Raw genomic sequence first — 12,659 nt, forward strand, 5'->3', positions numbered from 1 at the left:
GATCATGATATATTATCCTTGTAATGTATTGTTGGATTATGTTTGCCAGCAGTTTGTTGAGGATTTTTGCTTCTGTGTTCATCAGGAATATTGACATGTAATTTCTTTTTTTTGTCTGAGATCTTTGATTTTGGTATCAGAGTGATGGTGGCCTTTAGGTGAGTTTGGGAGTGTTCCTTCCTCTAATTTTCTGAAAGAGTTTCAGAAGAGTCACTTTTGTCTCTTCTCTAAATGTTGGATAGAGTTTGCCACAGTTTCAGTTTCGATTCTTTCGATTGATCTGTTCATATTTTGTTTCTTCATGGTTCTGTCTTGGAAGGTTGTATCTTTCTAAGAACTTGTTCATTTTTTCTAGATTGTCCATTTTGTTGACCTGTAGTTGCTTACAGTAATCTCTTCTGATCCTTTTCATTTCTGTGGTGTCAGTTGTAGTGTCTCTGTTTTTTTTTTTTTCTTAATTTTATTGATTTGAGTCCTCTCTCTTTTTTTCTTGATGGGTCTGGCTAAAGGTTTATCAATTTTGTTCATCTTCCCAAAGAACCAGCTTTTAGTTTCAATGATTTTTGCTATTGTTTTCTTCATTTCTGTTTCATTTCTTTCTGCTCTGATTTTTATAATGTTTTTATTTCTACTAACTTTGGATTTTTTCTTCTTTATCTAGTTGCTCTAGGTATAAGATTAAATTGTTTGACATTTTTCTTGTTTCTCTTGGTAGGATTGAATTGCTGTAAGCTTTCTCTTAGGATGGCTTTTGCTGTATCCCATAGGCTTTGGGTTGTTGTGTTTTTGTTGATTTTTTTTCCCCTGTATATTTTTTGGTTTCCTCTGATTTCTTCAGTGATCTCTTGCTTATTTAGTAGCATGTTGTTTGGCCTCCATGTGTGTGTGTTTTTGACATTTTTTTTTTTCTTGTAATTGATTTCTGTTCTCATAGTGTTGTGTTTAGAAATGATGCTTGATATGATTTCAGTTTTCTTAAATATTCAAGGGGCCTTCTCCTGATGTGGTAACCTCTCCTCTTCTTCAGCCACTCTCCCACCCCTACCCCCACCCCGCCACCCCAAGATTATGGATTCTATCTCATTTCCTCTTTTGTTTTACTTCCCTTTCTTTCCATCCTGTCTGGTCATTTGGGGATCTTTCTTGTCTTTTGATATATCCAAGATCCTCTGCTAATGTTCAGCATGTGGTGTGTTCAGATTGTTTCATTTGTAGATGTACTTAGTGATGTGCTTGTGGGAAGAAGTGAACCTCAGGTCCTTCTGTTCCAGCATCTTGACTGCTCTCATCTCCTTATATGTTCTTTATGTTCTATCTGAAGTAGCTTTTTTCCCCTTTGTGTGTACCTTTCTCGGCTTTAATTTATTTTGAGGCATAACCTGACTACTCTTTGTAGAAATCCAACTTGATTTTCATCCTGGTGTGTGAGATTGTCCCCTGACATTACATTTAGAAATAATTCTCTCCTTTTTTCGTTTTTATGTAACTCTTTATAATAGTGATAAATACTACATTTGATAAAATGTAATATTTTTATATTTATCTCCTCTTATCCTCATTCTCTTAGATTCCAGTTTTTTTTAGGGTAGTTCTATTTTTTATTTCTTTTTAATATTTATTTTTAAAATTTATTTGACTGTGCTGAGTGTTGCAGCACAAGTCTTTGATCTTCATTGTGACATGCAAACTCGGAGTTGTAGCATGCAAACTCTTAGTTATGGCATGCAGTATCTTTAGTTGCGGCATGTGAACTCTTAGTTACAGCATGTGGGATTTAGTTCACTGACCAGGGATCGAATTTGGACCCTCTGTGTTGGGAATCTAGAGTATTACTCAGTGGAGTACCATGGAATTTCCCAGTAGTTTCTTTTTGTTTTTCTTTTCTCATTATTGCAAAACTGTGCCTTACATATATAGGCACTCAAATATATGTTGAATTTTAAATGCACTTATGATTTTTACATGCTCAGAGAATAATATGCAATTTCATAGTTGCTGTAGTAGCAGTAAGTATTCTGTTATAACCACATGAAAAGTGTAACTGACATTAGTATTGCAATTGAATTTCAGTAGAAGATGGTGGTTTAAGCTGGCTAAGGAAGTCTTATCAAAGAATGAAAGAACAAGCTGAGAAACAAAATAGAAATATTGAGGACATTGTAGCTGAAAGATATGGGGTAAGTCTTGGTATTTAGGAAATAAATATTATTTTCAAAGTTATATGGAAATTAACTTTAACTTTGTTAGTGTTTTGTGCTAGGATACACTTTTTAATTGACTTGATACTAAATTTCAGTTCTAACTGTCTTCAACTACTGAAGCTGTGTTTTGCCTTTCATTTTTAGATAAACCTGTGCAGCATACTTAAATATAAAATTTAATGAATATAAAACTTAAGTAAGGACAATTTAAGAATGTATGTGTTTAATGTAAAAGCAGCATTTTCTTGTTGTGAAGAAATTTCAATAGTGTAGAAAAGCTTCCATAGAATACCTTTTGATATAAGTACTATGTTTTTTTTTTTGCTTTTAGAAAGTGATATTTATTCATTTTTCTTCCAGTTTTATTGAGATATACTTGACATGCAGTACTGCATAAGCTTAAGTTATGCAATATGATCTGACTTACTTAAAACATGGCGTGATTACTGTGTATGTGTGTGTGTGTGTGTGTATAAAACAATGGAATAATGCAGCAATGTATTTTAGAACCAGCTCCCCCATTCACAATGTGTGAATAATCTTTCTGTTTTAGCAGCTGTTGATGTCCTGTTTTCTTTCAGTTTCAGGAGAAAGAGGTTTAGAAAGGAGTAAACAAAAAGTGAGAGAATTACTATTCTTTAAGAGAATATGTGTTAATATTTTGATCTATATATGTTTAATTTTTTCCTCATTACTATATAATTTTAAAATAAACAGTTTTACAAAAGTAGGCTTATGTACTGCACTTCCCTGGTGGTTCAGTGGTAAAGAATCTGCCTGTCAATGTAGAAGACCTAAGACACGCAAGTTCAATCCATGGGTTGGGCAAATCCCTTGGAGCAGGAGATAGCAACCCACTCTGTTATTCTTGCCTGGAAAAATTACGTGAATAGAGGAACCTGGAGAGCTTCAGTTCTGGGATCACAAAGAGTCTGACAACAGACATAGCATAAGCTTACAGTCTACATTCTGGTTGTTTCACTTGCACAAGCAGACATAGTTGGATGCCAGTAAATATGTACATTTTAATGATCTCTTAATGTTTACACATAGATTTATATGGTGGAGGTGATGGAATGCCAGCCTAGCTATTTAAAATCCTAAAAGTTGATGCTGTTAAAGTGCTGCACTTAATATGCCAGCAAATTTGGTTATTCCTCAGTGGTTAAGAACTGGAGAAGATCAGTTTTCATTCCAATCCCAAAGAAGGGCAATGTCAAGGAATGTTCAAACTACTGTACAATTGTGCTCATTTTACATGCTAGCAAGGTAATACTCAAAATCTTTCAAGCTAGGGTTCAACAGTACATAAACCAAGAACTTCTCAATGTATAAGCTGGACTTAGAAAAGGCAGAAGAACCAGATTACTAAATTGCCAACATTCATTGGATCATAGGAAAAGCAAGAGTTTCAGAAAAACATCTACTTCTGCTTCACTGACTACACTAAAGCCTTTGACTGTGTGGATCAAAACAAACTGTGGAAAGTTGTTAAAGAAATGGAAGTACCAGACCACCTTACCTGCCTCCTGCAGGTCAAGAAGCAACAGTTTTAGAACCAGACTTGGAAAAACAGACTGGTTTCAAATTGGGAAAGGAGTATGTCAAGTCTATATATTGTTACCCTGGTTATTTAACTTAAATGCAGAGTACATCATGTGAAATGCCTGACTGGATGAGTCACAAGCTGGAGTCAAGATTGTTGGGAGAAATATCAACAACCTCAGACATGCAGATGATACCACCCTGATGGCAGAAAGCAAAGAGGCAAGAGAAACTTGATGAAGATGAAAGAGCAGAGTGAAAAATCTGGCTTAAACTCAGCATTCAAAAAACAAAGATAATGGCATCAGTTCATGGCAAATAGATGGGGAAAAAGTGAAAACAGTGAGACTTTATTTTCTTGGGCTCCTAAATCTCTGTGGAAGGTGATTGCAGCCATGAATTAAAAGATGCTTGTTCTTTGGAAGAAAAGTTATGATAAACCTAGACAGTGTATTAAAAGGCAGAGACATCACTTTGCTGACAAAGATCCATATAATCAGACCTATAGTTTTTCCAGTAGTCAAGTATGGATGTGAGAGTTGGACTATAAAAAAGGCTGAGTGCTGAAGAATTGGTACTTCCGAACCATGGTGCTAGAGAATACACTTGAGAGTCTTTTGGACTGCAGAGAGTCAAAACAGTTCATCCTAAGTGAAGTCAACCTGGAATATTCTTTGGAAGGACTGGTGCTGAAGCTGAAGCTTCAGTACCTTAACTACCTGATGCAAAATTCTGACTCTTTGAAAAAGACCCTGATGCTGGGAAAGGCAGGAGGAGAAAGGGACGACAGAAGATGAGATGGATAGATTGCATCACCTAGTCAATGGACATGAGTTTGAGCAAACTCTGGGAGATGGTGAAGGACAGGGAAGTCTGGTGTTCTGCAGTCCATGGGTGGCAAAGAGTTGGACATCCGACTGAACAACAACCTACTATTTATTTATGTTAGTGGAGAAATATTTATATGTTTTTATTTTTTTCCCTGTTAAACAGCACTGTGATGACCATCTTTTCCAATGAATGTTGTGTACTTACCTGGTTATTTTCTTAAAAGAATTACTAAAAGTGAAATTGCCAATTAAAGGATATGGATACTTACAGTGAGATATATATTGCAAAATTTCTCTATAGAAGGATTGAAGAAATTATTCTCAATAAAATTATTTTTTCCTATGATTTTCAATAGTAGTATTATGTTTTCTAGTCTATGCTACTATGATTGGTAAGCAGATTTTTTCTTTGCCTTTATTTTTATCATTTGTTTACTAATCAAGTGGATTCTTTTTCATATATTTTTTGCCATTTGATTTGATTATTTGTAGTATTTACTCATTTGGGGATATTGACTTAAGACTTTTTAATAAATCTTCCTGTTAGTTTCATGTTTCTTTTTTACTTATATTTGTTATGGTTATATTTAAAATATTTTTACCTAACAAAACCTATCAGATTTTTTCTTTCATGACATAATGTTCTTGGCATAACTCATCAACATTCTTTCTCCACCCACAAGATTATAAAAATGTACACTTCTATTTCCTTTAAGAATTTGTTCAGTTTTACTTTTATGAATATTTTTAATCTTTTTGAAATACATACTTGTGTATGGTTTAAAGTAAACATTTAACTTTTCTAAAATCTTTAGGTAGGTTTTCATAATATATTGAATGAATTATTCTTTTCCTACTAATTTCAATGACACATTTATTATATATTACATCATCTTTTATGAAGTCAGTTTATTCTCAAATCTCTTTTATTGATTTTTTTTGTAGTTTCCTGGAATTAGTATAATACTATTATTGTAGTTTTCAGTAACTCAAGTGGATAGGAAATAATTAGTGAATACGTACTGTATGACGGGATAAGTCTTCTTTCACTAGTTACTAAAAAGTAACTTTATATTCTTACATGTGCTTTTTTGTTGTTGTTCTAAAATTTAGAATCAGTTTTGTTAAGTTCAAGCTTGAGAGAAACAGTTTCCAGAGTACATTACAGAGTTACAACTCATTTTGGAATTTTATTTAAATTTAATTAAATGTATAGATAAAACAATTAATATCTGTAGAGTAGATATTATAAAGATATTAATTGCCATGTAATGCCACCCAAGATGGATGGGTCATGGTGGTGAGTTCTGACAAGACATGGTGCACTGGACAAGGGAATGGCAAACCACTTCAGCATTCTTGCCTTGAGAACCTCATGAACAGTCAGTCAGTCGGTTCAGTCTCTCAGTCGTGTCCGCCTCTTTGCGACCCCATGGACTGCAGCACGCCAGGCCTCCCTGTCCATTACCAACTGCTGGAGTCCACCCAAACCCATGTCGATTGAGTCGATGATACCATCCAACCATCTCATCCTCTGTCGTCCCCTTCTCCTCCTGCCCTGAATCTTTCCCAGCATCAGGGTCTTTTCAAATGAGTCAGCTCTTCGCATCAGGTGGCCAAAGTATTGGAGTTTCAGCTTCAACATCAGTCCTTCCAGTGAACACCCAGGACTGATCTCCTTTAGGATGGACTGGTTGGATCTCCTTGCAGTCCAAGGGACTCTCAAGAGTCTTCTCCAACACCACAGTTCAAAAGCATCAATTCTTAGGTGCTCAGCTTTCTTTATAGTCCAACTCTCACATCCATACATGACTACTGGAAAAACCATAGCCTTGACTAGACGGACCTTTTTTGGCAAAGTAATGTCTCTGCTTTTTAATATGCTGTCTAGGTTGGTCATAACTTTCCTTCCAAGGAGTAAGCATCTTTTAATTTCATGGCTGCAGTCACCATCTGCAGTGATTTTGGACAGTATGAAAAGGCAAAAAGATATGACACTGAGAGATGAACTCTCCAAGTCAGTAAATGCCCAATATGCTACTGGGGAAAAGTGGAGAAGTAGCTCCAGAAGGAATAAAGAGGCTGAATCAAAGCAGAAACAATGCCCAGCTGTCAGTGTGTCTCATGGTCAAAGTAAAGTCTGATGCTTTAAAGAACAATATGGCATTGGAATTTTAGGTCAAGGTAAATTGGACGTGGTCAAACAGGAGATGGCAAGAGTGAACATCAACATTTTAAGAATCAGTGAACTAAAATAGACTGGAATGGGTGAATTTAATTCAGATGACCTTTATCTCTACTAATGAGGGCAAATCTCTTAGAAGAAAGGGAGTGGCCCTCATAATCAACAAAAGAGTCCGAAATGCAGTACCTGGGTGCAGTCTCAAAAACAACAGAATGATCTCTGTTCGTTTCCAAGGCAAACCATTCAATCTCATAGTAATCCTAGTCTATGCCCCCAACCACTAATGCCGAAGAAGCTGAACGGTTCTTTGAACACCTACAAGACCTTCTAGAACTAATACCCAAAAAAGATGTCCTTTTCATCATAGGGGACTGGAATGCAAATGAAGGAAGTCAAGAGATACCTGGTGTAACAGGCAGGTTTGGCCTTGAAGTACAAAATGAAGCAAGGCAAAGGCTAACAGAATTTTGCCAAGAGAACGCACTGGTCATAGCAAACACCCTCTTCTAACAACACAAGAGATGGTGGACATCTGGTGGACATCACCAGATGGTCAGTATCAAAATCAGAGTGATTATATTCTTGGAGCAGAAGATGGAGTCAGCAAAAACTGGCTGGTTCAGATCATGAACTCCTTGTTGCAAAATTCAGACTTAAATTGAGGAAAGTAGGGAGATCCACTAGGCCATGGGTGTATGACCTAAATCAAATCCCTTAATGAGTATACAGTGGAAGTGATAAATTGACTCAACAGATTAGATCTGATAGAGTGCCTGAAGAACTATGGACAGAGATTTGTGACATAGTACAGGTGGCAGTGATCAAAACCATCCCCAAGAAAAAGAAATGCATAAAGGCAAAATGGTTGTCTGAGGAGGCCTTACAAATAGCTGAGAAAAGAAGAGAAGTGAAAGGCAAAGGAGAAAAGGAAAGATATACCCAATCTGAATTCACAGTCCCAAAGAATAGCAAGGAGAGATAAGAAAATCTTCCTAAGTGAACAATGCAAAGAAATAGAGGGAAACAATAGAAAGGGAAAGACTAGAGATCTCTTCAAGAAAATTAGAGATACCAAGTTTTTCCAGTAGTCATGTATGGTTGTGAGAGTTGGACTATAAAGAAAGCTGAGCACCTAAGAATTGATGCTTTTGAACTGTGGTGTTGGAGAAGACTCTTGAGAGTCCCTTGGACTGCAAGGAGATCCAACCAGTCCATCCTAAAGGAGATCAGTCCTGGGTGTTGATTGGAAGGACTAATGCTGAAACTGAAACTCCAATACTTTGGCCACCTGATGCGAAGAGCTGACTCATTTGAAAAGACCCTGATGCTGGGAAAGATTCAGGGCAGGAGGAGAAGGGGACGACAAAGAATGAGATGGTTGGATGGCATCACCGACACAATGGACATGGGTTTGGGTAAGCTCCGGGAGTTGGTAATGGACAGGGAGGCCTGGCGTGCTGCGGTTCATGGGGTCGCAGAGTCGGACATGACTGAGTGACTGAACTAAACTGAACTGAAGGGAACATTTCCTGAAAAGATGGGCACAATAAAGACAGAAATGGTGTGGACCTAAGAGAAGCAGAAGATATTAAGAAGAGGTGGCAAGAATACACGTAAGTATACAAGAAATATCTTAATGATCCAGATAACCACAATGGTGTGATCACTCTCCTAAAGCCAGGCATCTTGGAGTGCAAAGTCAAGTGGGCCTTTGGAGGGATCGTTACAAACAAAGAAAGTGGAGGTGATGGAATTCAGCTGAGCTATTTCAAATCCTAAAAGATGACGTTCTGAAAGTGCTGCACTCAATATGCCAGCAAATATGGAGACCTTGGTAGTGGCCACAGGACTGGAAACGGTCACTGTTCATTCCAGTCCCAAAGAAGGGCAATGCCAAAGAATGTTAAAACTACTACACAATTGTACTTATTTCACATACTAGCAAAGTAATGCTCAAAATTCTCCAAGCTTGACTTCAACAGTATATGAGCCAAGAACTCCCATATATTCAAGTTGGATTTAGAAGAGGCAGAGAAACCAGAGATCAAATTTCTAATGTCTTTTGGATCACAGGAAAGCAAGGGAGTCCCAGAAAAACATCATGACTACGCTAAAGCCTTTCCACAAGAGACTGTGGAAAGTTGTTCAAGACGTGGGAATACCAGATCACCTTATCTGTCTCCTTGGGTACCTGCATGCAGGTCAAAAAGCAACAGTTAGAACTGGACATGGAACAGTGGACTGATTCAAAATTGGGAAAGGAGTACATTATGTCTATATATTGTCACCCTGCTTATTTAACTTAGTATGCAGAGTACATCATGAGAAATTCCGGGTCTGGATTAAAGCATAAACTGGAATCAAACTGCTGGGAGAAATATCAATAACCTCAAGATATTCAAATATCATCACATATCACATCACCCTTATGGCTGAAAGCAAAGAGGACCTAAAGAGACTCTTGATGAAGATGAAGAGGAGAGTGAAAATGCTGGCTTAAAATGCAAATGTTCCGATAACTAAGATCATGGCATTGGGTCCCATCACTTCATGGCAAATAGATGGGAGAATAGTGGAAATGGTGAGGACAGACTTTATTTCTTGGGCTCCGAAATCACTGCAGATGGTGACTCCAGCCATGAAATTAAAAGATGCCTTCTCCTTGAAAGAAAAGCAATGACAAACCGAGACAGTGTGTTAAAAAGTGGAGGCATTGTTTTGCCTACAAAGGTCTGGATAGTCAAAACTATGGTTTTTTCAGTAGTCACGTATGGATGTGAGAATTGGACCATGAAGAAGGCTGATCGCCAAAGAACTGATGCTTTGATCTGTGGTGTTGGAGAAGACTCTTGATAGTCCCTTGGACTGCGAGGAAATGAAGCCAGTCAATCCTAAAGGAAATCAACGCTGAATATTCGTTGGAAGGGCTGAAGCTGAAGCTGAAGCTGTAATACTTTGGCCACGTGATGCGAAGAGCTGACTCATTGGAAAAACCTTGATGGTGGGAAAGATTGAAGGCAGCAGGAGAAGGGTACGACAGAGGACGAGGTGGTTGGATGGCATCACCGACTCAGTGGACATGAGTTTGAGCAGGGTCTGGGGGATAGTGAAGTACAGGAATGCCTGGCATGCTGCAGTTCTGGGGTCACAAAGAATCAGACATGACTGAGCGACTGAGTAACAATATTGAATTATCTCATCCTAAAATACTGATTATTCATCAGTTCAAATTTTCATTTCTTCTTTTCAGTACATTTCTCCATTTGTTGTTATATATATATCCTTATCCTTAGTATATTTTTTATTTTTTTCAATTATATGTTGAATCTTTCTTCCTTTGTATTTTCTGGCTTGCCTGGTATTAGTCTGCCCATTTTTTTAAAACTCTTGTCATTACAGATATAGCTCTTTTAAACTGGCTTATCTGGGAAAATAGTTACATGGAAATGTTGATACTTTTTCCTGCTCAGTATTACAATATTTAAACTTTCTTGTATTCTTGAAATAGAACTTCAGGACTTTGATATAGATACCTTTCTTCTGTGTTTAAGTGCATTTAAGATGAAGATTGTCATGTTTAAAAAGTATCTTTGCATTTATGGTTTATTGAAAGGTGCTTTTTTGTTAATTTGCTTTTAAATTAGGAGTGGGTATCTAATTTTTATGAAATAACTGTTTTGATATCCTTTGAGATAAAATTATTTTTTTTCTTTTGTTAATGAGATGAATTGTTCTAACTTCGGACCATTCTTGGATTCTTTAACTCCTATTTGATCTTGGCATTTACTTTAATATACTACTGAATTAAATTTGTTATTATTTTATTTTGCATTTATGTCTTTATATATATATTATCTTTAGTTTTCTTTTTATCTTTTAAGGGTTATAAGTTTACTTTCGAAACTTTGAAGTTTTATATAATTTTTTAACTCTCTAGAACAGTTAAGAATCAAAGAGGCATTTTGACATAATGGTTAAAAACATTTGCTGTGTAGTTAAATAGTCTTAAATTTCAATATCAGGTTTGTTACTCTTGCTGTGTGATCTTAGCTTCATTTTTATTTTTCATTTTAAAGACACGATTATTAGTATCATTCTCATAGGATTGTTGTGGGCACTAATAATAATTTGAATGCTTTTCATCTGCCAGCTACTGTTGTATTATGTCATGTATAATTAAATTTATTTAATAGCCAGAATTATAGTGTTATTTTTATTTAGTAAATGATACTGAGGCAGAGTTTAAATAACCAAGACTATGAAATTCATGAATAAATTTGATCCTAGACATTATAAGTAGACCCCATTTAAATGATTCAAAAGATGTAGTACCATAAGCATTGGATAAATTGTGTCAGCTACTGTTGTTGTTTTTGTTATTACCATGTTTTATTGAATTTTAGAAGCCACTAATTATGAAGGCATCATTAATTTATGTATCACCAAGAAAGAAAAAAGTTACCTATGAGGCAATGCTTAAATTGTGAAAATATCCCCCTTTACTGCCATCATTTTCGTTCTATTCACGTCATTAAACTTAAGAAACATGTTAAACCTGGATTTTTAAAATTATTTGATAAAATAAAATATAATGGATTATCTCTGTCTCGTCTAAGATAATGACTTTCCATCTCAACTCTCAGATTTTATGGAAATATTTAAAATTTTTAATTACAGTTTACTATAAATTTAAAAAATATGCCTGTTTTTCTTGACAATTGTATTCTTTGCAACTATAAGAACAATTGTTTAGATCTAGATCTAACGATTACATTTGCCATTTAGTTTATGGCCTGAATTCCTTTTTTCAAAGATACCTGCCCTAATTCATTTATGGTTTGGGAGAAGGTGAGGGTGGGATGTTTCGAAAGAACAGCATGTATATTATCTATGGTGAAATAGATCACCAGCCCAGGTGGGATGCATGAGACAAGTGCTCGGGCCTGGTGCACTGGGAAGACCCAGAGGAATCGGGTGGAGAGGGAGGTGGGAGGGGGGATTGGGATGGGGAATACGTGTAACTCTATGGCTGATTCATATCAATGTATGACAAAACCCCAAAAAGAAAAAAAAAAAAGATACTGAGTAATTTCTCCCCTAGAATTAGTAAGTAATGTACTTTCTGTTATGTTGCATTTTGGAAAATGCCTTTCTTCTGTACCTGTCAAGGAAAGATAATTTAACTGAATTGAATTCTTTATTTAGAATTATTATGTTAGAATTATTTTTCAAAATTTCATCTTCACTTCATTATCTTCTAGCACTTAGTGAAAAGTTATTAACAGTCTTAACTTCCTTTTCTTCGTTGGCAGAATGTTGTTTAGCTCACTCCCATTTGTTTACTTGTTCACATTCACTCCTTCCTTGTTGGGGTCCTTTAATGGACCGGAACCTTGTGGTACAGAGTTGACAATAAGAAAGTGAAAGAGAGAAAGAGGCTGATATCCCTTGGTTTACGCAGAGGACCAATAAAGTCCTTGACACAGGACTTGCATCGCTCACGAAGGCACCAGGCGCCCTCTCGAGGGGGTTTTAGAAGCCCGGGCAGAAAAGTGAGCACGACGGGTCTCCACGCTCCAGAGAGTGAGCCAGAAAAAGAGAGAGAGAGAGAGAGAGAGACAAAAAAGACCCGGGGACCTAAGCTCTGATGAAGCAAAGGTGCTTTAATGATTTTCCTATGAGTATATATAGGCTGTGGTACAAGAAACTTCTTTCGGGAATGATAAAGATCAGAAAACCAAACGTACAGCAACCGTTACCAAGGGAACAAGGGGTAATGTTAGTCACAAGGTCATGACACAGTCCATATCTCAAGAAAGGGGAACGAGACTAAGCAGTTTTGTCCTAAAGAGAATGTTTACTAAAGGAGACCCAAGCCTGCCTCACACAATGACCTCA

At 36.5% G+C, this 12,659-nt stretch overlaps 1 protein-coding gene across 2 annotated transcripts in view; it reads left to right on the forward strand.

The window, feature by feature from the left end:
• CWF19L2 (CWF19 like cell cycle control factor 2) overlaps positions 1-12,659 on the forward strand; it is a 147,976-nt gene that overhangs the window by 44,438 nt on the left and 90,879 nt on the right. For both annotated transcript variants that reach the window (XM_061143949.1, XM_061143957.1), the window contains exon 7: positions 2,071-2,177. In XM_061143949.1, coding sequence (XP_060999932.1) covers positions 2,071-2,177 — 107 coding nt within the window. The remainder of the gene's footprint in view (positions 1-2,070; positions 2,178-12,659) is intronic.

This window comes from Dama dama, chromosome 1, assembly GCF_033118175.1.
Source record: "Dama dama isolate Ldn47 chromosome 1, ASM3311817v1, whole genome shotgun sequence".
Lineage (NCBI taxonomy): Eukaryota > Metazoa > Chordata > Mammalia > Artiodactyla > Cervidae > Dama > Dama dama.